At 44.9% G+C, this 25,608-nt stretch overlaps 1 protein-coding gene and 1 long non-coding RNA gene across 3 annotated transcripts in view; both read left to right on the forward strand.

The window, feature by feature from the left end:
• Positions 1–13,485: 13,485 nt before the first annotated feature.
• LOC100028412 (fizzy-related protein homolog) lies at positions 13,486–16,624 on the forward strand. The gene is made up of 2 exons (XM_056808814.1): positions 13,486–13,787; positions 14,938–16,624. Exon 2 carries the CDS (start codon positions 15,055–15,057, stop codon positions 16,456–16,458), a length of 1,404 nt encoding a protein of 467 aa, XP_056664792.1. The 5' UTR covers positions 13,486–13,787; positions 14,938–15,054; the 3' UTR covers positions 16,459–16,624.
• Positions 16,625–21,067: 4,443 nt separating this feature from the next.
• The window catches only part of LOC103098272 (uncharacterized), a 252,515-nt gene continuing 247,974 nt past the window's right edge, over positions 21,068–25,608 (forward strand). For both annotated transcript variants that reach the window (XR_008914432.1, XR_008914433.1), the window contains exon 1: positions 21,068–21,397. This is a non-coding gene — a long non-coding RNA (uncharacterized LOC103098272). The remainder of the gene's footprint in view (positions 21,398–25,608) is intronic.

Below are 25,608 nucleotides of genomic sequence, written 5' to 3' on the forward strand. Positions count from 1 at the left end.
GATACCCCTCCCTGGCAACCACTCTCCTGACCTCATGCGACTTGTCTACCCTTATTAGATAGAAGTTTCTTGAAGGTAGGGACTGACTTCCTTTTGTGTGTGTGTGTGTGTGTGTTTTTAATAAAAACCCTTACCTTCTGTCTTGGAGTCAATACTGCGTATTGGCTCCAAGGCAGAAGAGTGGTAAGGGCTAGGCAATGGGGGTCAACTGACTTGCCCAGCGTCACACAGCTAGGAAGTGGCTGAGGCTGGATTTGAACCTAGGACCTCCCATCTCTAGGCCTGGTTCTCAATCCACTGAGCAACCCAGCTGCCCCCTCCTTTTGTGTTTTTAAATTATTATTGATAGCTTGAAATCCTTCCAGCTTCTATGTACCAATTCCTACTGACTTCCTTATTCCATTTTTCCTACATTATTGTTTTTTCACTTCCCAATCAATGGACTCTCACTTTGTTTCCAGTTCCTTGCTATTACAAGTAGTGCTCCTATCAATATTTTGGTTGATATGGGACTTTTTCCCTGTTTTTCACTTCTTTCGGGTTCAGTCTTAATCATTGGATTGCCTGGTAAAAGGGGGACTTTTGTATATTAAAAACGTTTTATTATTAATTTAATCCCAGATAAAGACAAATATTTAGATATAAAAATTAGAGGATCCTATCTGAAAGCCTCATTATTATTACTATTATTATGCCATTATGTACTATTAAAGAACACATATGAGCAACAAGAGCTAGGCAATGGGAGTTAAGTGACTTGGCCAGGATCACATAGCTAGGAAAGTCAAAAGAGTTCCTGACTCCAGGCCTGGCACTCTAACCACTGTGCTAACTAGCTGTCTCTGTGCAGTTTGTTTTTTAAAAGTAATTATATACCTGGGAATCTACTTGCCAAGGCAAACATGGGAATTATGTGAACATGATTACAAAAAACTTTTCACACAAGTAAAATCAGATCTAAAGAATAGAAAACTATTAATTGTCCTCTTTGACATCAGTGAATTTAGGGTTTTATCTGGGGATTTGGGTTATGTATCCGTTTGCTCTTACAACAATGACCAATGTGGAAGTGTATTTTGCATGATAATAATAATGAAATTTAATAAAAAACAACAAAAAGTAATAATAATGATGATATCTAGCATTTAAATGGTGCTTTAAGGTTTACAAAGAACTTTTACATTTATTAACTCATTTGATCCTCACAACAACCTTGACCAATAAGTGCTATTATTTTCCTTATTTTAAAAATGAGAAAACTGAAGCCCAGAGACAGGTTAAAGGACTTGCTCAGGTACACAGCATCTAAGGAAGCATTTGAACTCAGATTCTATCTAGCCTTTGAATGCATCCTGTTATTTTCCTGGCACACATGTGTTTCTGTAATTACATTTATTAAACAGAAATATTCAATGTTGCCTGCACTTCCTGAGCTAGGGCAAGAGAGTATGGCATCATGGAAAGAAAGAAGTCTCCGATTTCAAATCAAAGGATGTGGGTTCAAAATCTTCACAAAATGACCATGAGGACTTTTTGTAAGTCATTTCACCTGTGTGGCCATTGGTTTTTCTCATTTCTCAATCCAGGGTTAGAGACAGAGTGACAGAGAAACAGAGGAGACAGAGAGGGAGAGACAGAGTGACAGAAAAAGAGAAAGACAGTGACAGAGATGCAGAAGAGACAGAGAGGGAGAGAGACAGAGAGGCAGAGTAATAGAGAAACAGAGGAGACAGAGAGGGAGAGACAGAGAGGGAGAGACAGAGTGACAGAAACAGAGGAGACAGAGAAAGAGGGAGAGATAGAGAGACAGAGAGACAGAGAAAGAGAGAGACAGTGACAGAGAAACAAAGGAGAGGGAGAGACAGAGAGAGACGGAGAGACAGAGACAGTGAGACAGAGAGAGACAGAGTGACAGAGGAACTGAGGAGACAGAGATAGAGGGAGAGATAGGGAGAGACACACACAGAGAGGGAGAGAGATAGACAAAGAGAGATGGAGAGACAGAGAAAGACAGAGACAGAGTGACAAACAGAGGAGACAGCGAGGGAGAGACAGAAAAACAGAGGAGAAAGAGATGGAGAGGAGAGAGACAGTGACAGAAACAGAGGAGAAAGGGAAAGAGGGAGAGATAGAGAGACCGAGAGACAGAGAAAGAGAGAGACAGTGACAGAGAAACAGAGGAGAGATAGATAGAGAGACTGAGAGAAAGAGAGGGAGAGAGAGACAGAGAGAGAGGGAAAGAGTGACAGAGAAACAGGAGACTGAGAGAGGAGGAGACAGACAGAGAGACAGAACGACAGAGAAAGAGAGAGACAGTGAGAGGGAAACAGAGGAGGCAGAGAGACAGAGAAACAGAGAGACAGTGACAGAGAAACAGAGGAGACAGAGAGACAGAGAGAGAGACAGAGACAGAGAGAGACAGAGACAGAGGGACAGAGTGACAGAGAAACAGAGGAAAGAGAGAGAGGAGAAGAGACAAGGAGAGACAGAGAGGGAGAGAGAGTGATAGAGAAACAGAGGAGACAAAGAGATGGAGAGATAGAGAGACAGAGAAAGAGAGAGACAGAGGAGACAGAGAAGCAGTGAAGACAGAGAGAAAGAGAAACAGAGACAAAAGAGACAGAAGGAGAGAGGGAGAGAGCGAGAAAAAGACACAGTGACAGAGAAACAGAGAGGAAGAGATAGAGAAAGAGAGAGACAGTGACAGAGAAACAGAGGAGACAGAGATAGAGAGGAGAGAGACAATGACAGAAACAGGGGAGACAGAGAGAGAGGGAGAGATAGAGAGACAGAGAAACAAAGGAGACAGAGAGGGGGAGAGAGAAAGAGAGATAGGGAGAGACAGAGTGACAGAGAAACAGGAGACAGATGGGGAGAAAGAGAGAGAGACTGAGAGATAGAGACAGAGAGAGACAGAGCAACAGAGAAACAGAGGAGACAGAGAGAGGGGGAGAAAGAGAAACAGAGAGGGAGAGACAGAGATAGAGTGACAGAAAAACAGAGGAGACAGAGAGAGGGGGAGAGATAAAGAGAGACAGAGACAGAGGAGACAGACAGAATGATAGAGAAATAGAGGAGACAGAGAAACACATAGGGACAGAGAAAGAGAGAGACAGTGACAGAGAAACAGAAGACATAGAGAGGGAGAGAGGCAGAGAGACAGTAACAGAAACAGAGGACACAGTGTGACAAAGTGACAGAGAAACCGAGGAGAGCGGGAAAGACTGAGAGAGACACACAGAGAGAGAGACAGAGAGACAGAGGAACTGAGGAGACACAGAGAGGGGGAGAGATAAAGTGAAACAGAGAGGGAGAGATAGAGATAGAGTGACAGAAAAACAGAGGAGACAGAGATAGAGGGAGATATAGGGAGAGGCACAGAGAGAGAGGGAGAGAGATAGACAAAGAGAGATAGAGAGACAGAGAAAAACAGAGACAGAGTGACAGAGAAACAGAGGAGACAAGAGAGGGAGAGACAGAGAGACAGAAACAGAGAACAGAGAAGAAAAGACAGAATGACAGAGGAAGACAGAATGACAGAGAAACAGAGAAACGGAGGAGACAGAGAGATAGAGTAACAGACAAACAGAGAAGACAGAGAGGCAGAGACAGAGGCAGAGAGAGAGAGAGAGAGAGACAGAGAGAGAGAAATAGAGACAGAGACAGACAGAGACAGAGACAGACAGACAGAGAGAGACAGAGAGACAGAGAGACAGAGGAAAGAGAGTCACAGAAACAGAGGAGACAGAGAAAGAGGGAGAAAGAGAGAAACAGAGAGACAGAGAAAGACAGACAGAGTGACAGAGAAACATAGGAGAGAGAGGGAGAGAGATAGAGTGATAGAGAAACAGAGGAGAATAGAGAGGGATAGACAGAGTGACAGAGAGACAGTGACAGAGAAACAGAGGAGACAGAGAGGGTGAGAGACAGAGAGACAGAGTGAAAAAGAAAAAAGAAGAGACAGGGAGGGAGAGTCAGAGAAAGAGTGACAGAGAAACGGAAGAGAAAGACAGAGAGAGGGAGACAGAGTGACTTAGGAAGACAGAGACAGTGACAGAGAAAGGAGACATACAGAGAGGGGGAGAGAGAGACAGAGTGACAGAGAAACAGAGGAGACAGAGAGAGAGAGACAGAGAAACAGAGGAGACTGAGAGAGGGGGAGAGAGAGAGATAGAGAGGGAGAGAGATAGTGATGGGGGAGAGAGAGACAGAGATAGAGAGACAGAGACAGAGAGATAGAGTGACAGAGAAACAGAGGAGAACAGAGCAGGAAAGACAGAGTGACAGAGGGAGACAGACAGAATGACAGAAAAAGAGGAGACAGAGACAGGGGGAGAGAGAAAGAGAAACAGAGATAGTGACAGAAAAACAGAGGAGGCAGAGAGAGGGGGAGAGATAGAGAGAGACAAAGACAGAGAGGAGAAAGACAGAATGGCAGAGAAATAGAAGAGATAGAGAAACACAGAGAGACCGAGGAAGAGAGACAATGTCAGAGAAACAGAAGAGACAGAGAGGGAGAGACAGAGTGACAGAGAAACACAGGAGACAGAGAGAGGAGGAGAAAGAGAGACAGTGACAGAGAAACAGAGGAGACAGAGAGAGAGGGAGAGATAGAGAGAAAGAGAGAGAGACAGTGAAAGAGAGAGAAAGAGTGACAGAGAAACAGAGGAGAGAGAGAGAGGGAAAGATTGAGAGAGAGACACAGAGAGAAAGGAAGACAGAGACAGAGACAGAGGGAAAGAGTGACAGAGAAACAGGAGACCGAGAGAGGGGGGAGACAGACAGAGAGACAGTGAGAGGGAAAACAGGAGGCAGAGAGACAGGGAAACAGAGCGAGAGGGAGAGAGAGAATCAGAGAGACAGTGACAGAGAAATAGAAGGGGGGGGAGGGAGTGACAGAGACAGAGACACAGAGACAGACATAGAGACAGAGACAGAGAGATAGAATGACAGAAACAGAAGAGAACAGAGGGGAGAGAGGGAGTGATAGAGACGGACAGAGTGACAGAGAAACAGAGGAGACAGAAAGGGTTGGAGAGAGAGAGACTGAGAGGGAGAGAGAAACAGAGGAGACCCAGAGAGGAAGAGAGAGAGAGAGAGAGAGAGAGAGAGAGAGAGAGAGAGAGAGAGAGAGAGAGAGAGAGAGAGACAGAGAGACAGAGAGACAGAGAGACAGAGACAGAGAGACAGAGTGACAGAGAGAAATAGAGAAAGAGTGACAGAGAGAAATAGAGAAAGAGAGGCAGGGAGGAGACAGAAAAAGAGATAGAGAAAAAGAGAGACAGAGTGACAGAGAAACAGAGGAGACAGAAAGGGAGAGAGAGAGAGAAAGAGAGAGACAGAGACAGAGAGACAGAGAGAGACAGAGACAGAGGGACAGAGGGACAGAGAAACAAAGGAGATAAAGAGGGAGAGACAGAGTGACAGAGAAACAGAGGAAAGAGAGAGGGAGAGACGGAGTGACAGAGAAACAGAGGAGACAGAGAGAGGAGGAGAGTAAAAGAGAGACAGAGAGGGAGAGACAGAGTGACGAGGAGACAGAGAGAGGGAGAGATAGAGAGACAGAGAAAGAGTGACAGAGAAACAGAGGAGACAGAAAGAGAGGGAGAGATAGAAAGAAAGAGAAGAGAGAAAAAGAGACAGAAACAGAGAAGACAGAGACAGAGACAGAGTAAGAGGAAACAGAGAGTAACAGAGAAACAGAGGAGACAGAGAGGAGGAGGGAGAAAGAGAAACAGAGATAGAGAGATAGAGAGACAGAGGGACAGAGAAACAAGAGACCAAGAGAGAAGGAGAGATGGATAGAGAGACAGAGTGACAGAGAAACAGAGGAGAGAGAGAGGAGGAGGAGGAGGAGAGAGAAAGAGAGACAGAGAGGGAGAGACAGTGACAGAGAAACAGGAGACAGAGAGAGAGGGAGAGATAGAAGGAAAGACAGAGAGAATGAGAGACAGAGAAACAGAGGTGACAGAGACAGAGAGACAGTGACAAAGAAAGAGGAGAGAGAGAGACAAAGATATAGAGAGTGACAGATAAACAGAGGAGACAGAGAGGAGGAGAGTAAAAAGGAAACTGAGATAGAGAGAGAGAGAGAGAGACAGAGGGACAGAGGGACAGAGAAACAGAGAGGAAGAGATAGAGAGACAGAGAGAGACAATGACAGAAACAGGAGACAGAGAGAGAGGGAGAGATAGTGAGACACACAGAGAGTGGGAGAGAGATAGTAAAGGAGAGATAGAGAGACAGTGACAGAGAAACAGAGAGAGAGAGGGAGAGACTGAGAGAGAGAGAGAGGGGGGAGAGAGAGACAGAGACAGAGAAAGAGTGACAGAGAAATAGGATACAGAGAGCAGGGGAGACAGACGGAGTGACAGAATGGCAGAAAAAGAGAGAGACACTGACAGGGAAACAGAGGAGACAGAGAGACAGAGAAGGAGAGAGATAGTGACAGAGAAACTGAGGAGAAAGAGAGAGAGGGAGAGAGACAGACGACAGAGAGACAAAGTGACAGAGAAATAGAGGAGACAGAGAGAGGGGGAGAGAGAAAGAGAAACAGAGAAGGAGAGATAGAGAGACAGAGGGACAGAGAAACAAGAGACACAGAGAGGAGAGATAGAGAGACAGAGAAAGAGAGACAGAGTGACAGAGAAACAGTGGAGGCAGAGAGAAAGAGTAAGAGAAAAAAGAGACAGGAGAGAGGGAGAAAAAGAGACAGAGTTACAGAGAAACAGAGAGGAAGAGATAGACAGAGAAAGAGAGAGACAGTGACAGAGGAACTGAGGAGACAGAGATAGAGGGGAGAGAGACAATGACAGAAACAGAGGAGACAGAGAGAGAGGGAGAGATAGAGAGATACACAGTGAAAGGGAGAGAGATAGTAAAGGAGAGATAGAGAGACAGTGACAGAGAAACATAGGAGAGAGAGGGAGAGACAGAGAGAAAGACAGAGAAAGAGGGAGATAGAGACAAAGGCAGAGGGAAAGAGTGACAGAGAAACAGGAGACAGAGAGCAAGCAAGACAGACAGAGTGACAGAATGGCAGAAAAAGAGAGAGACACTGACAGGGAAACAGAGAAGACAGAGAAGGAGAGATACAGTGACAGAGAAAGAGAAGAGAGAGAGAGAGGGAGAGAGACAGAGTGACAGAGAGACAAAGTGACAGAGAAATAGAGGAGACAGAGAGAGGGGGAGAGAGAAAGAGAAACAGAGAGGGAGAGATAGAGAGACAGAGGGACAGAGAAGCAAGGGACAGAGAGAGAAGGAGAGATATAGACAGAAAGAGAGAGACAGAGTGACAGATAAACAGTGGAGACAGAGAGAAAGAGAAACAGAGTAAAAAGAGAGGAGAGAGGGAGAAAAAGAGACAGAGTGACAGAGAAACAGAGAAGAAGAGATAGAGAGAGAAAGAGAAAGAGAGACAGTGACAGAGAAACAGAGGAGACAGAGATAGAGAGAGACACACAGAGAGAGGGAGAGAGATAGTAAAGGAGATATAGAGAGACAGGAAAGGGAGAGACAGTGAGAGAGAAACAGGAGAGAGAGGGAGAGAGACAGAGAGAGAGGGACCGAGAGAGAGGGGAAGAATGACAGAGAAACAGGAGACAGAGATTGGGGGAGACAGACATGGAGACAAAAGGACAGAAAAAGAGAGACCATGACAGGGAAACAGAGGAGACAGAGAGAAAGAGAAAGAGACAGTGACAGAGAAACAGAGGAGACAGAGAGTGAGGAAGAGAGAGACCCACAGAGAGACAGTGACAGAGAAATTGAGGGGACAGAGAGAGAGAGAGAGACAGAGACAGAGAGCCAGAGTGACAGAGGAACAGAAGAGAACAGAGAAGAGAGAGTGACAGAGAGAGAAATGGACAGAATGACAGGGAAACAGAGGAGACAGAGAGGGAGACACAGAGAGACAGAGTGATGGAGAAACAGAAGAGAGAGAGAGGGAGAGATGGACAGACAGAGAAACAAAGGAGACAGAGAGAGGAGGAGAGAGAAAGAGAGACAGATAGGGAGAGACAGAGTGACAGAGAAACAGAGGAGACATAGAGGGAGAGACAGAGAGAGAATGTCAGAGAAACAGAGGAGACAGAGAGAGAGGGAGAGATAGAGAAAGAGGAAACAGAGAGACAAAGAGAGACAGAGAGAAATAGAGAAAGATAAACAGAGAGTAGACAGAGACAGAAAGAGAGAGTCAATGACAGAGAAACAGAGGAGACAGAGAGGGAGAGACAGAGTGACAGAAAAACAGAAGAGACAGAGAGAGGAGAGAGAAAGCGAGACAGAGAGGGAGATAGTGACAGAGAAATAGGGGAGACTGAGAGAGAGGGAGAGACGGAGAAAGACAGAGAGACAGACAGTGAAAGGGAGAAAAAGTGACAGAGAAATGGAGGAGACAGAGAGAAAGAGAGACAAAGAGACAGAAACAGGAGACAGAGAGACAGTGACAGAGAAAGAGGAGACAGAGAGACAAAGAGACAAAAAGAGTGACAGAGAAACAGATGTGACAGAGAGAGGAGGAGAGAGAAAGAGAAACAGAGATAGAGAGACAGAGGGACAGAGAAACAATGGAGACAGAGAAAGAGAAACAGAAAAAAGAGGCAGAAGGAGAGAGGGAGAGAGCGAGAAAAAGAGACAGTGACAGAGAAACAGAGGAGACAGAGATAGAGAGGAGAGAGACAATGACAGAAACAGAGGAGACAGAGAGAGAGGGAGAGATAGAGAGACAGAGAAACAAAGGAGACAGAGAGGGTCTCGGGAGAGAGAAAGAGAGATAGAGAGGGAGAGACAGAGTGACAGAGAAACAGGAGACAGAGATGGGGAGAGAGAGAGAGAGAGACTGAGAGACAGAGACAGAGAGAGACAGAGCAACAGAGAAACAGAGGAGACAGAGAGAGAGGGAGAAAGAGAAACAGAGAGGGAGAGACAGAGATAGAGTGACAGAAAAACAGGAGGCAGAGAGAGGGGGAGAGATAAAGAGAGACAGAGACAGAGGAGACAGAATGATAGAGAAATAGAGGAGACAGAGAAACACATAGGGACAGAGAACGAGAGAGACAATGACAGAGAAACAGAAGACATAGAGAGGGAGAAAGGCAGAGAGACAGATGGCAAAGAAAGTGAGGAGACAGAGATAGGGGAGACAGACAGAGAGACAGAGGAGACAGAGAGAGACAGAGAAAGAGATAGTGACAGAGAAACAGAAGAGACAGAGACAGAGTGCAAAATAAAAAGAGGAGACAGTGAGGTAGAGTTAGAGAGTGACAGCGAAACAGAGGAGACAGAGAGAGACAGTGACAGAGAAGCAGAAGAGACAGAGAGGGAGAGAGACAGAGAGACAGACTGTAACAGAAACAGAGAAGACAATGTGACAAAGTGACAGAGAAACCAAGGAGAGACAGAAAGACTGAGAAAGAGAGACACACACACACAGAGACAGAGGAACTGAGGAGACACAGAGAGGGGGAGAGATAAAGTGAAACAGAGAGGGAGAGATAGAGATAGAGTGACAGAAAAACAGAGGAGACAGAGATAGAGGGAGATATAGGGAGAGGCACAGAGAGAGAGGGAGAGAGATAGACAAAGAGAGATAGAGAGACAGAGAAAAACAGAGACAGAGTGACAGAGAAATAGAGGAGATAGAGAGGGAGAGACAAAGTGAGAAATAGAGAGACAAATAGAGAGACAAATAGAGAAATAGAGAGACAAAGAGAAATAGAGAACAGAGCAGGAAAGACAGAGGGAGACAGACAGAGTGACAGAGAAACAGAGGAGACAGAGAGACAGAGTAACAGAGAAACAGAGAAGACAGAGAGGGAGAGAGAGACAGAGAAAGAAGAGACAGAGAGGGGGAGAGAGAAAGAGAAATAGGGAGAGACAGAGTGACAGAGAAACAGAGAAGACAGAGAGAAGGGGAGAGATAAAGAGAGACAGACACAGAGAGGAGAAAGACAGAATGACAGAGAAACAGAAGAGACAGAGAAACACAGAGAGACAGAGAAAGAGAGAGACAGTGACAGAGAAACAGAAGAGACAGAGAGGGTGAGAGACATAAAGACAGAGTGACAAATAAAAAGAGGAGTGAGGGAGAGTTAGAGAGTGACAGAGAAACAGAGGAGACAGACAGAGAGGGAGAGAGAGAAAGAGCGAGACAGTGACAGAGAAGTAGAAGAGACAGAGAGGGAGAGAGACAGATAGACAGAGTAATAGAGAAACAGAGGAGACAGAGAGGGAGAGACAGAGAGGCAGAGTGACAGAAGAAGAGAGACAGTGACAGAGAAACAGAGGAGACAGAGATGGAGAAAGTCTGAGAGACAGAGAGAGACAAAGTGATAGAGAAGCAGATGAGACAGAGAGAAAGAGTGACAGAGAGGAGAGAGACAGTGACAGAAACAGAGGAGATGGAGAAAGAGGGAGAGAGAGAGAGACAGAGTGACAGAAACAGAGGAGAGAGAGGGGGGAGAGACTGAGGGAGAGACAGAGAGGGAGAGAGATAGAGAGACAGAGAGAAAGAATGACAGAGAAACAGAGGAGACAGAGAGATAGAGTGAGAGAGAAACAGAGGAGACAGAGAGGGGGAGACAGAGAGACAGAGTGACAGAGAAACGGAGGAGAACAGATAGGGAGAGACAGAGTGACAGAGAGAGATAGTGACAGAGAAACAGAGGAGACAGAGAGGGAGAGAGAGAGAGGGATAAAGAAAGAGAGAGAGAGTGACAGAGAAACAAGGAATACAGAGAGGGAGAGACAGAGAGAGGGGGAGAGAAATAGAAACAGAGAGAGAGAGATAGAGGGATAGAGAAACAAGAGAGAGAGATAGAGAGAGAGAGCGACAGAGTGACTGAGAAACAGAGGAGACAGAGAAAAAGAAAAAAGAAAAAAGAGAAAGAGAGGGAGAGAGAGACAGAGTGACAGAAAAATAGAAAGGAAGAGATAGAGAGACAGAGGAGAGAGGGGGGTGAGAGAAAGAGAAACTGAGACAGAGAGGTGAACTACAGAATGACACAGAAAGAGAAGAGAAAGAGAGAGACAGACAGAAAGAGAGAGACAGTTACAGAGAAACAGAAGAGACAGAGAGGGAGGGAGAGACAGAGAGTGACAGAGAAACAGAGGAGACAGAGAGAGGAGGAGAGAGAAAGAGAAACAGATAGATAGAGGGACAGAGAAACAAGAGACAGATCGAGGAGAGATAGAGAGACAGAGGGACAAAGAAGCAGTGTAGACAGAAAGAGAAACAGAAAAAAGAGATAGAAGGAGAGAGGGAGAGATCGAGAAAAAGAGACAGAGTGACAGGTAAACAAAGAGGAAGAGATAGAGAGACAGAGAAAGAGTGAGATAGTGACAGAGAAACAGAGGAGATGGAGAGGGAGAGAGAGACAGAAAGAGAAGTCAGAGAGAGGGAGAGGGAGAGACACAGAAAGAGAGACAGAGACAAAGTGACTGAGAAACAGAGGAGACATAGAGGGAGAGACAGAGAGACAGATTGACAGAGAAAGAGAGAGACAATGACAGAGAAACAGAGGGGACAGTGAGAGGGGGAGAGATAAAGAGAGACAGGGACAGAGTGACAGAGAAACAGAGGAGACAGACAGAGAGAGAGACAGACCAGACAGACAGAGTGACAGAGAAACAGAGTATACAGAGAGGGAGAGAGAGACAGAGAGACAGATTGACAGAGAAAGAGAGAGACAGTTACAGAGAAACTGAAAGGACAGTGAGAGTGACAGAAACAGGAGACAGTGAGACAGAGAAAGAGAGAGAGACAGCGTGACAGAGAAACAGAGGAGATAGGGAAAAAGAGAAAGTGGGAGAGAGACAGAGTGACAGCTAAACAGAGGAGACAGAGAGAAAGAGAGAAGCACATAGTGACAGATAAACAGAGGAGACAGTGAGAGACAGAGAGACAAAAAGAGGACAGAGAGACAAAGTGACAGAGCAACAGAGGAGACATAGAGGGAGAGATAGAGAGACAGAATGACAGAGAAAGAGAGAGAGTGACAGAAACAGAGGGAACAGTGAGAGGGGGAGAGATAAAGAGAGACAGGGACAGAGTGACAGAGAAACAGAGGAGACAGAGAGAGACAGAGGAGACAGAGAGACAGACAGACAGAGTGACAGAGAAACAGTATACAGAGAGGGAGAGACAGAGAGACACAGAGAAAGATTGAGACAGTGACAGAACAGAGGAGACAGAGAGGGAGAGAGAGAGGGAGACAAAGTGAGAGAAACAGAGGAGATATGGGAGAGGGAGATATGGGGAGAGAGAAAGAGAGACAGAGTGACAGAGAAACAGAGGAGACAGAGAGACAGAGAGACAGAGAGGAGAGACAGATTGACAATGAAACAGGAGACAGAGACAGAGAGACAGGAAGAGGAGACAGAGAGACAGTGACAGGGAAACAGGCGAAAGGGAGGGGGGAGATAGAGGGAGAGAGACAGAGTGACAGAAAAACAGAGGAGACAGTCAGAGACAGAGACAGAGACAGAGACAGAGACAGAGAAGCAGAGGAGACAGAGAGGGAGAGAGACAGAGAGACAGAGGAGACAGAGAGGGAGAGAAGAGAAAAATGTCCTTTCTTATACTAAAAAGATTAGAATAGGGGTCTGAATATGTTCATGGGTAGAGGGAAACTCCCTTTACTAATGAGAGACTGGCATCTTCTTTTTCAGTTACTCCAAGTGTTTCAAAAGTCAACTTAAAACTGCACCAAGACTTTCAGGACACCCTGCACAGCCTTAGTGTCGTTCAGAGCACTGACCGATTAAGTGGTTAAGTGTCTTAGATACTGTCAATCTCTTGGTTTTCTGTCACTTTCATGTGTGAACAACGTCATCTCCCTTTGCCTAAGGGACTCTGTACTGGATCCCTGCAAAGAGGAATTTTAAAAAAGAGTCTGCCAAAGGCATACCCGAAGCCTGCCAGTGGACGCCATTTTCCAACCTTGGTCTCAAACGGGTGGGAAGGTCTTCTGCGGAATCAGACTCCGTCAATATAATCCCACCAAGACTCTATTGGTCTTTTTCTTTCTCCTTGCCTTGGAAGTTAAAGCTCGGGGCTCTCTGGCAATGAGGCTCTCCAGCTTTCGCTCCCTCCCTTTTCTTGGGGTCCTATGAGCCCTCCTTCCCATTCCTAGGCAGCCCAGCCGGGGGGCTCTGTCATGCCACTCTTGATGGCAGAGTTGGGAAACGCTACCATATTGGGAAGGGAGGGGCCATCATTTTAGGGTGTGCTGTGCTGCCATCTTGAATACATTAGCGCTAGGAGGTGGGAAGAAGCGGCAGCCCCAAGGCCGGAGTGTGGGGCGCACTTAGCCGGCTTCAGCAGCCGCCCCGCCCAGTCCCCTCCTCAGCGTCCCCCCAGCCCTGCCAACTACCTCGCTGCCCCCCCACCCCCACCCCGAACTTGGTAGGCTGGCCCTTGACTGGGTGTGAGCCTAAGAATTCCCAGGAGCCAGCCAATCACCTGAGCTTTTGGCCCTTCAAGTCCAGGCTCCAGTTAGGGCTGTTAGCCTTGCCTGGGAGCGCCCCTGGGTCTTTATCTAACCCCTAAATCCCTTGAGGCAGCCCCTCTCAGGCTAGCCTGGCCCCCAGGCCCTTAGTCTGATGTAGTTCCGCCCTCTCTTTCATCATCAAGGCCGTTTCCTAGGCGTCTCCAAGGCAGTGCCCCTTCTTAGAATGATCTTGACTGTTGGCCGGCGGGTGGATTCGGAGGAGACTCTGAGGCCGGTCTGCTCCGCAGATACAGCTTATGAAAGCCCTCTTTTCCTAGTTGGAACCTGGCTATTCCGGTAAGACTGAGACCTCTTAAGACACCTCTTTCTGGGCTGACCTTAGCTGTAGGACTGGCAAGGGGGAAGGCGCCTTCTCCCCCAATCTGTGTCACAAAAGACCTCCCTTCCCAGACTTCCCCCTGTCGCTTCTCTCACCTATAGCCAAGGTGGCAGCAGTTTCAGCTGGTCCAGCCTTCTTCCCGGACCAGGGTCCAGAAAGGCATCTCGCAGAGGGTCGTGGGCTGGCTGAACCCAGGGCCTGAGCCACAGGCCACCAAACTGGCCCTGCTCTGCTTCTCATGGCACTAAGGAAAGGCTTTGCCTTTGCAGATATTTTTCTGTGCTGAGCACTAACAGTGAGGGAGTTTCTCCCTGGCTTTAAGCCCCTGCCTTCTTTCCTGGAAGAGGCCCAGGCAGTACCTGAGCTTTATTCCATCCCCCCTGCCTGAGATCTCCCAAAGTGTCTTCCCATATTGAACTTGGCTTTTGATCTTTGTGGGCCCTGACTCACAGGCTGCCCCCCCCCCCTTCCTAGCCTCAGTTTGTCCATTTTCCCCTAGACTGAGATCCCAGAAGGTGTAACTTCCTAGATCTTCCTAGGCCATTTTTCTCAGCGTTGAACTCCCAAAGGTGTCTGCCCCCTCCCAGACTTCTCTTTAGCCATGTAAATTCCTGAATTTTGTGCCTGAGTGTCAAACCACTCCAAGCCCACTTTCAATACGTACTGAGATGACAAAAAGCCTCTTATCCCAGACTGACTTTTGGACAGTCCCCCCAGGACAAAGATCCTGTAAAACAGACTGATTTTGGTCATTCTCCCCGGAAACCAGATCCCCAAAGGCGGCATCTTTTCCCAGACTGACCCTGACCATCATCCTTCCTAGCTCTAGGACTGGAATCCCAGGCTGCCCCAATCCACAGACCCATATCCACAGTGAGAGCACCTGCAGCGAGTGGCTGCTTATATGTCTGTCCATGTACCTATCTGTCTGCTCATCCATCCATCTGTCTGTCTGTCTAGCTATCTTCTCATTCATCCATCTGCCTGTTCATCCATCTGTTTGTCCATCCATCTATGTGTCTGCCTCTCCATCCATTTGTCTGTCCATCCATCCATCTGCCATCTGAAAGTCTCAGTCTGTTCTACCATTTCCAATTCCATTGCCAGACCCCCAACTTTAGGTGCCAGTTTCATACCCTGAGCAGACTTGAACAAAGGCTGTGCCCTGACCTGACCTAGAGTGAGACCCCAGGAAAAGCCCCAGGAGACTGACGTGGAGCCAATATGAATTGGAGTCTGGCACTTCCCAGTTCTCCAGGGTCTTCTTCTAACAAGCATGGAGACAGGTTCATTCCCTCCAGAGCTGGAGCCAACTGGGGCCTGTACTTCCATAAACCGACTCAACCTGAGAAATCACCCAAGCAGAAACGCAAAGCAAAGCAAGCCACCTTAGACAGTTGTCCAGTTAACCCTTTCTATACTGCCTTGTTGAAGAACGAGCTACTAGGAGCTGGGATCGAGAATGTCCCACATCCCAAAGGAGAGAGCCAAGGGCTGCAGTCTCCTATACCACATACAAAGAATCTCTTCTCATATGCTCACAACACGAAGCGCTGGAGACCTGATTCTGGTAGTGAAGTCTGTCCTTATATCTTATCTCCCATCAGCAACAAAAGTCAGACATTACTAAAGTCCCAGCAGAAACCAATCCGAAAAATTTCTGAAAGCCCTTTCAAAATCCTCGAGGCCCCAGAACTCCAAAATGACTTCTACTTGAACCTGGTAGACTGGTCTTGCCTAAACATCATCACTGTGGGCCTGGGCAGCCGTGCTTACCTGTGGAATGCTGCTACATGCCAGGTGACTAAGCTGTGTGACTTGTCTAGTGATGAAGATTATGTGACTTCTGTGAACTGGTCTGAACAGGGGAACTTGGTAGCAGTTGGAACAGACAAAGGCCTGGTACAGGTCTGGGATGTAACTGCAGGGAAGATGCTGTGCAAGTTGGAGGGTCACGCAGCTCGAGTTGGCGTGCTTGCCTGGAATGCTGATCAGATTTCCTCTGGAGGCCGGGACACGATGATCCTCCAGAGAGACATCCGGGCACCCCGCCCTCAGTCTGAGCGCTGGCTGATAGGGCACAGGCAAGAGGTATGTGGGCTAAAGTGGTCCGTAGATCACCAGCTTCTGGCTTCAGGTGGAAATGATAATACAGTTCTGGTCTGGAGCCTCTACAATGTTAAGCCTGTCCATAAGTACACCAAACATGTGGCTGCCGTAAAAGCGATTGCCTGGTCTCCCCATCAACACGGCCTGTTGGCATCAGGTGGTGGAACAGCAGACCGCAACATTCGCTTCTGGAACACATTGACGGGACAGCCCGTTCAGCATATTGATACTGGTTCCCAAGTGTGCAATCTGGCCTGGTCCAGACATGACAACGAGCTGGTGAGCACCCATGGATATGCCGAAAACCAGATTGCCGTCTGGAGATATCCTTCCTTGACAAAAGTAGCCAAACTCATAGGGCACTCCTACCGAGTTTTGTATCTGGCAGTGTCTCCCGATGGACAGTCCATAGTTACAGGAGCTGGGGATGAGACACTGAGATTCTGGACTGTTTTTTATAAAACTCATTCTGCAAAGGAAGCTGCTTCTGCCCTCAGTCTCTTCACTAAAATTCGGTAACTCTTCCATCCCTCAATCCAGGACCTAAGGACCAGGAAGCTACGGCACACATGGCAAAGTGATTAACGAATCATTGTGAGTGGAATTCCAATGATACACAAGGGATAGGACTAGCACACGGACCTGGAAAATCTTTTGAGATTCTTATTAAATTCTTAATTGTGAATATTGTTGAATTTTTTTAGGGGGAGGGGATATGGTTGGGGGCAACCACCCAAAAGTAAAGATATCATTCTTTACAAAGGGTAAGCAGAAGAAAACCAAAAAAAGTGGTTAACACTTCCATTTCATTGACTTTACTTCCTTTTTTGTCATTGCGGGGTATGCGAATGGTTGGTAAAGGGGGCATAAGGGATGGGGCCGGCTCCATGTCACCTCAGATTCAGGGCAGTCTCCACCCCTTCATTCAAATGCTGAGGTACCATAGGGAGCTGGAGTCTGAAGTTCCATAGGTTGGAGCAGAGAAATGGAAAAATTCCACCCCAGGCAATAGCCAAGTAGAGCTGTGCCTAGTGACCTTTTCAGGGGCTTGCAAACCCCTTGGAAGTGGGGATTTCCAGTCCCCATTTAGTGACAAAGTTAAGTGGACCCCAAATGCCAAGCAGGGTATCCTCCCATGCGTATCCTGCTCTTATGAACATAAACCCAAAAGACCAATACGCTCAGCCGTGCATTCGTGGGGAGGATGTATGCACATAGGCTCAGACTGGCTGACAGCTGAACAATTTCCTTGGACCTTGAGTAAAATGAACTGGTAAGGAAACTCTACGAATGGTAATCCCTTCCAAGCTCTGAGCTTTGGGGCAGCTAGGTGACTCAGTGGATAGGGATGGGAGGTCCTGGGTTCAAATTTGGCCTCGGATACTTCCAGCTGTGTGTCCCTGGGAAAGTCACTTAATTACCATTGTCTAGCCCTTACCACTCTTCTGTCTTAGAAACAATCAATTCTAGGTAAAGGTAAAAGTTTTTAAATAAAAAGATACTTATTCACACCAAGGTCTGAGCTTTATGGGGAGACTCGAATGGGGTACCAAGATTTTAGCAGGACTGAGAAATCCTTGTTCCACTCTGGCTCAAGAAAGGCCTGGAGCTACTGCCCCTTGGTTCAGAGCAGTGTAGCCAAAAAGAGGAGGATAGGGAAGATTGTTCATATTTTTGAAGGGATGAGGAAAGTCTTAGCTGGACTTTCTTACCAAGGGAAAGCAGTTATTTCAAACTGTCATTCTGGGTGGCAAGAGAAAGTGGGTGTCGTGCTAATAAATCTGGACACCAGCTTTTACAACAACATTTTAATTAGATCAGAGTCTCTCCAAAAAGCATTTTATTTTCTTGAGTAAAATCTTAATCCTATCCTTTATGGGCAAGGGGCTTAATAGGAATTTGAAGAGAATAGTATGGGGAAGCTTGGGTTGGACCCTTCTTGTGTCCAGTGCTTAGGACATGCACATCATGTTGATCACCTTTGGTGCTTCTGTTCCCAGGAGCCCTGGCCTCCTATGACCTAGTGGGCATTTTGTCTCTATCCCTGTTCCTCTTCCCCTTCTTGCTCCCCCTACATACCCACCCCTTAGCTGCTGCTGTCAGCCAGCAAAGTCTACTTGAGAGATTAGTGAGGACAGGCCAGGACTATGGGTGGGTCCTGTGTGATGACCAAGAGAAAAGCAGTCTCCTTAAGTGTGTACATGGGGAGATATTGGACATTCTCAGCTAGGGTTAGAGCAGTAATGGCAAACCTTTTAGAGACTGCTGCATCTGAGCTGCCTCCTTACCCCAGATATGGGAGGAAGCGCTCCCATTGGGCTGCTGTGAATAGGGGTGGGTGACAGGAGAAATGTTCTCTGGCATGCATGGAGAGGGGGAAGGGAGCAGAGAGGGGCTCTGGCATACATGCTATAGGTTCACCAACATGGGCCTAGAGCTAGAAGGCAGGGACCAGCCCTGAGAGAAGAGAAATGGTTGAGTTTTGTCAACAGTGGGATTTGAAACCCCCCAAGCTTTTGAACCAACTCCTGATGGCTTAGGTTATAGGTGAGATGCCCCATTGGGTCTTATCCCTCTTAGGTAATCATTGTTTTTGTTCTGGACTAAAGAGAGAGTATTTGGGGCACAGGAAAAATGCATTTGGTTTTTTTAGAAAATGTTTTCTTTGCCCCCTGGCTTTCCTTGGACCCTCCAACATACAAACAACAAAGTTTATTTGTTGGGGAGGTGGTTTTGTTGGTTTAAAATGTGATAAATAAACCCCCAATTTACAGAAAAAGAATCTGGGAGGCATTTAGGACAAGGAATATAAGAGACAGGAGAGCCCAGAGAACACAGAATGTCAGAACTAGTCATTCTATGCCCTTAAATGATCAGGAAGCCACTTCAGGGAAGCCAGGGTCAATCAAATCCTAGAGTTAGCTTCTCCTAGATTTCCATGTGCCCATCTGTTCAGTAGTAAAATAGGGCCTAGTCAGAGGCAAACAACTGCTTTTTTTTTTCTTTTTTAAACCTTTGCCTTCCATCTTAGCATTAATACTATATATCAGTTCTAAGACAGAAGAATGGTAAAGGCTAGGCAATGGGGGTTATGTGACTTGTACAGGGTCACACAGCTAGGAAGTGTCTGAGGCCAGATTCAAGCAGTAAAGTGAGTGGCTGCTCTGAGATACTTGGAGCTCCAGATACCAAACAGTCGCTTATTCTATCCATGTCTCTGTGCCTACCAAAGTCTGGTCTTTATGGAGAGAGACCTCCATAAAGGCAGAGACTTCTGCTTGGCAGAGCCATTAGTATCCAAATGGGGAAACTTTTGGACAGCTGGCTTTATATCTTCCAGGCTTCACTTGGAGGAGGTAGATTTGGTAAGTGGGTACTGTCAGGATACTCAAGTAGGGAATATAGGTTCTCTAAAACCAGAACAGTCCAATAAGTCTCTGGGTTTCCTTTTCAAATCTTGGGAAAACAAGTAGAGGCTTCTAGGTAGTACAAGGAATAGAATGTGGAGCCCAAAATCAGAAAGACCTGAGTTTTGATTCTGCCTGAGGTGCTTACTAGTTGTGTGACTCTGGGCAAGAATTTGATCTGTGTCTGCCTCAGTTTCTACCACTGTAAAATGGTAATAATAATAATAGTACTTTGCTCTCAGAGTTGCCAGGAGAATCAAATGAAATATCTTAAAGAATTTAGCACCATGGTTGGAGCATATTCAATGCTAGTTCCCTTTTCTCTCTGCCTTCCTTTTTCTGAACTATACTTGGAATTTACTGGGTTTCCTCTACCTTCCATATTTCTCCAAACTTGACTGAGCAGGCTAGATCCTGGATTTTTTCTTTGGAATGATTTCTCATCTCGTCTCTTATATTGGCCATGATCTGATCTAGGGCCTCTGCCAAGGTGACCCCATCTGCCTCATTAAATTTGGCATCACCAACGTACTGATATTTATCAATGCCCTCAGGAAAGTGAGATGTCTTTAAGGTAAGTTTAGGTAGCCCTAGAAAAGGATGGTACTTTGGACTCCTTCCCAGGTGAAAGAAAATTGCTCCTTAATTGTCTTAGCCACATGTACAAAGGAAAAAAAGGTTTGGCAAAGTTGATCACCCAGTACCACTCACTTGGCCCTGGGTTGCCTGTTCTGCAACATTAAGGAGATCAAACAGGAACAGCTGTAGGGATGAGAAGGATGACTATTCAGCTGTCTCTCCTCTACCACAAGCTGACAGGTTCCAGATGCTGATTCTCCCAGGTAACATGGGGTCGTTGTAAGGGGAGCTGGCTTAACAAAGTGCTCCAGCTTCCTTCATTTCCCTCATCACTAATGAAAAAATATCTTTTACCTTCCGGGGGCCCTGAAATTGTAGTGAGTTAAGTACCTGGAATGGTTTAGGTAACGCTAAGGTTTTCTGTTTGGAACTTGCCTAGAAGTTGGTGAAAAGGCTCCATACCATCTCTGCTCTCTGTAACTTTAAGCACACATCGAGTTGGACGCGCAGCTTTTACTCGTGATCCTCGGGAGTCAATCCATTGATCAATCAACATTTATGAATCTTCCTGCTATGTGCTAGGCACTGTGAACATTGAACACACAAGTTTGACTTTGCTCTCACCCAGAAAAGTTATCCAACAAGAGCATTGGGGCATTTGATTTCACTGAGCACTGCCTCTCTCCCCACCAGTCTGGCCAGCCCGGCACAGGAACTGGGGACTTCAGGAGTTCCAGGGGGCTGGGGATTTCCAAGCCCATAGCGGCCCAAGGGGCAACGTTTGGGAATGGAGGAGAGGGGTAGGCAATCAACTGTCAGTAACAGTTTTGGACAAGCCTCCCGAAGATTGGCGTAGAGAGTGGGAAATGAAAACTGAGCCGGGGAAACGGTGACCAATCGGATCCCAGGGGCTTTTTGGCTCTCAGCCTATCCCGTGTTGGTTGAGAAGGTGGAAGGCGGGGAAAAAGAATCGGAACCAACCGGGTGCCAGCGGCAGCCTCAGGGCCTCGGTCTTGTGGGTGTCTCCGCGAGGGGCGTGGCGAGGTCGTGACGGGAAGGAGGGGTCGAGCCGCAGACCAATCAGAGGTCAAATTCGGCTCAGTCATCTTTGAGGTAAATTTTCTCAGGTTGTGTTATGGGCGGCAGGAGGCGGGGGAGAAAAGAAGCTGCGTCAGAGAAGCCAGACTCCTGTCACACCTGGGAAAGGGGGTTGGGTCCTTTTTTTTTTTTTAAAACATGTTCATTAGGCCAAAGTAATGGGAAAGACAGATTCGTTTTATAATCATTAATGACAAAATAGAAATTTATGCTTCGATAAACACTATTCATTTCAATATTTTTTATGGCAGCACAGACAGAGGTGATGGTTCTGAATTAAAGCCCAGGCCCTGAACCACAGAACCAAAAGGGGAATGGCAAAAATAGTGTCATAACTTGCCACCAAAAACGAAATATTGCACAGCCTTGATCAGGTAAGAATCATTGATATGAATGTTCTTGAGAATGAATGGGGAGCATTTGTTGGAAACAAAAAAGTGTTAACAGTGGATGGAAAAGGGACACTTTCTGCTTTTAAAAGATTATGATGCTAAGGACACACATGTGCAGTGTAATAAAATAAAGAAAATAATGAAAAGAAAAATAACTTTGAGAGAAAAAGGCAGAGATGGGGCCTTAGAACAGAGGATGCTGGGCATTTGAGATGGCTTTCCAGGAGAACCTTGGAGGCTGGAGAATGCTCAAATGGAGAATTTCAGGCACTGAGTGTCAGAAATTGAGAGTTGATAGAGAAACCATGACCTGGGAGGAATGGAGAACATAGAATGCTTGAGCTTAGAGGAAAATCAGACCCAAAAAGGGCTTGAGCTGGATAGGGGGCCAGAAACCTGGAATACCAGAAGTGAGAGTCACTTTAGAACAGAAAAAGTGGGCTGGGGACTGGCCCAGAGAACCTTAGCACACAGAATGTTAGGCCTGAGAGAAACCATAGAGAAGAACAAGTCAGAACTGGCACCTAGAACGAGGGTATGGCAGAGCTAGAAAAGTCCTTAGAACATACAGTGTCAGGAGTTGGAGTGGCTCTAAGAGGGAGGACTCTTAGAACATAGATTGTCAGGGCTAGAAGGGCCTTAAAACACCTAAAATTTAATATCATACCTAGAAAGGAGTGTGTGTGTGTGTGTGTGTGTGTGTGTGTGTGAGTTTCCTCATCAGTAAAATGAGAAAAATAACAGTACCTCTACGTCCTAGTATTGTTGTGAGGATCAAATGAGATAAAATTTGTAAAAGAAAAACACAGCACACTATATAAATAGTTATCCTTTTCTTCCTTCCCTTGGAGCCAGTGGGACCTTTGATCACAGAATGTTTGATCTAGGAATAGCTATAGAGGGAAGACAATCAGTACTAGACTTTTGTGTTTGAAGAGAGGGGTTCCTTAGAATATAGATCATCAGAGTTAGGAGGGTTCTGAGAACACAAAATATTTCTCAGAAGAAGTTTAAAGTATATTTTTGTTATGAAGGTAATATTTATTTCAATATGATTTTTTTTTATCAGCACAATGGTGGTGCTCTGAATTAAAACTCAGATCCTGAGCCATTTGGCCAAAGGGGAAAGGTGAAGGTACAGTGTCTTATTTGGTTAACAACAACAGAAGTAAAAAAAATAGTTCCACACAGTACCTTCATTGAGTTAGAATGCAATGGATATATATATATATATATATATATATATATATATATATATATATATATATATATATATATATATATTTAAACTCTCACCTTCTGTCTTAGAATAGGTACTAAGTACTGGTTCCAAGTCAGACGAGTGGGAGTTAAGTGATTTGCATAGGATCATGCAGTTAGGAAGTGTCTGACACAGGATTTGAACTCATGAACATAAGTCTTTCTATCCACTGTGCCACCTAGCTGCCCTTTTAAACCAGTACCAGATTTTAATGATTGAATATTCTTGCAGGTATTTAAGTTCATTATTTCTTCAAGAAACACTTTGGGGGGCAACTAGGTGGCTCACTGAATTGAGATCCATTTCTAGAGAAAGGAGGTCCTAGGCACAAATTCAGCCTTAGATATGTCCTAGCTGTGTGATCCTGGGCAAGTCACTTGACCCCATTGCCTAGCCGTTACTGATCTTCTGCTTTAGAACCTATACTTTTGTGTTTCATGTGTATTATTATATCAATCCCCAGATACTTTGTGAATTTTATAGTCATTTGGAATGGGATTTCCCTTTCTATTATAACTTCTTAGACTCTGTTATTGTTATATTGAAATGCAATTGATTTTGGGGGGTTTATTTTGTAGCTTCACCTTTCCTGAAGCCACTATGTTGATTAGAATCTTTGCTGATTCCTTAGGATTTTCTAAGTATATCACCAGCAAATAGGGATCATTTTATCCCATTTATCTATCTCGATGCTTTTAATTCATTTCACTAGTATTATTGCTTTTGCTTGCTTTTCCAGTATTTTATCAAACAATAGTGTAGAGAGTGAGCATTCTTGTTCTACTCCCACATTTATTGGAAAAAGTTACAGTGTATTGCCATTGAATATGACATCTGTACTTTGTGAAGTTCTTGGTGTAAATGAATATTATACTTAAATAAAGACTTTTTGAGATAATCGTGTGATTTTGTATATTTTGGTTTTTAATATGATCAGTTATGTAGATTGTTTTCCTAATATTAAACTGTCCTTACATCCATGGCATAAATCTACCCTGGTCATAATGAATGGTTTTTTGGATAAGTCACTGTAGTCTGGATTTAGTTGAAGATTTTTGAATTGATATTCATTAATTATATTTATCTATAGTTTTCATTCTCTGCTTTGTCCTTCCCTGGTTTAAGTATTAAGTTGACCTTTGTGTCATGAAAAGATTCTGATACAGGGCTTTCTCAATTTTTCAGAATACTTTGTTTAGTATGGATATTAATTGTTTTTTAAAAGTTTGATAGAATTCTTCTGTGAATCCATCAAGACCAGTAATTTTTTTATTTGTTAGTACCATTACAGCTAGTTGTGTTTATTTTTCTGAAATTGGGTCTTTAGCTAGCTTTCTGTTGGTTTGGTGTTTTATATTTTTGAAGGTATTGTATTTCTTGGGGTTTTGCAATTTTATTAACAGATAACTGATAGATTCTGATTATTCTTTTTATTTCTTCTGGTTTTATTGTGATTTTACCTTGCTCAATTTCTAGTTTATTGATTTGATTTAGCAAGTCATGTTAGCTAAATTATTTTAGTCTTTTCAAAGAACTAGTTTTTAGTTTTATTTATAATTTCTGCATTTTCCAGTTTTCCTATTTGTCCTTTAATTTTTAATATCTCTTGTGCTTATTTTAGGTTTGTTTGTTGCTTTCTAATTAAAAAATTTATATTCATTTCATTACTATCTCTTTTTCTGTTTTGTTGATGGATGTTTGTAGGGAATTGATTTTTCCCTGAGCCCTTCTTTAGCTACATCCTAAAAATTTGAGTCTGCTGTTAAATCATTTTCTTTCAAATAATTATTTCTATAATTTGTTTTTTGACACACTTAATATTTAGTATTTCATTGCTAAGTCTTATGAAAAAATGGACCTAATTCTGCCACTCTTTTAGCAAAACTCCTGTTTGGACTAATCACAGGTTTGTGCTGAGGACCACAAGTTTTGCTCTTGTCTGCTTCTTTCTTGTAATTGCTCAAGTCATGATTCTTTGTTTCTGAATTCAGTTCAGAATTCAGCTGCTCTATAAAGGGTTAAGTTTAGAAATCTAGCTTTCTTGCTAATAATCTGTGCTGGCCTTAGAGGGCTGTGTGAGAAAGAAAGAGAGTTGTTGGGTCTATTATCTTTAGGCACTGAGCTATCCTTCAAGGATGTCTGGTTGGCTGTTCAAAAGTCTGGACCATTGTCTTGCACCTGGACTCCAACAATCGAGTTTTTCTTAGTCCTGTGGGAAAGAGGAGGTTCATTGCTAGCCCCAATCACCAAACTTCTAACCAATCATGTCCATTCCTGCACCTCAACTCTATAAACCAATCATTTTGTACCTAATCCCATGATGTCATTCACCCTTCTCTGTGCTTTGTATGCTCCCTTCTCTCCTCCCCATTGTGATTTTTTAATTTAAAAGCCTTTATTCTGTAATGGGCATTGAGCACTCTTATATGACAGTATCTATGGTGTCCCCATGTGGGCATCCACAGGTCCTGTCCAATTAAGGAGGTATTTTATAGACTGATTCCTCTGTTTATTTATTCTGAGTCAGAGATTTGTCTTAATTAGACCCTGACCTCTCTGGTCTGAGCCAGGAATCCTGGCTCCTCTGGTTTATTTATTCTCAGTTGGGGGTCCTGGCTTCTCTGTTCTGGGTCAGGTGTCGACAGCCTCCATGTAGTGGTTTTGTGGTTTAGTGGGATTGTGGTCCCTAAACAAATGACTTGTTTATTACATTATGGTCTACAAAGGATATATTTACAATTTCTGCCTTTTCCCAATTGTTTACAATGTCTCTGTGCCATAATAGGTGGTCAGTTTTTAGAAAAGTTCCATGAAGTGCTGAGGAATATATATGTTCTTTTGTAGTCATATTTGGAAGATGCTCTAAGTCGTTTAGTTCATATTTCTCTAGCATTTTGCTTATTTCTATCTTTTCCCTTTTGTTTATTTTTCT

This window comes from Monodelphis domestica, chromosome X (assembly GCF_027887165.1).
Source record: "Monodelphis domestica isolate mMonDom1 chromosome X, mMonDom1.pri, whole genome shotgun sequence".
In the NCBI taxonomy this organism is placed as follows: domain Eukaryota; kingdom Metazoa; phylum Chordata; class Mammalia; order Didelphimorphia; family Didelphidae; genus Monodelphis; species Monodelphis domestica.

Bases quoted from the DNA above. Each gene is read 5' to 3' on its own strand.
- LOC100028412 (XM_056808814.1), top strand. From the start codon at position 15,055: ATGAATTGGAGTCTGGCACTTCCCAGTTCTCCAGGGTCTTCTTCTAAC.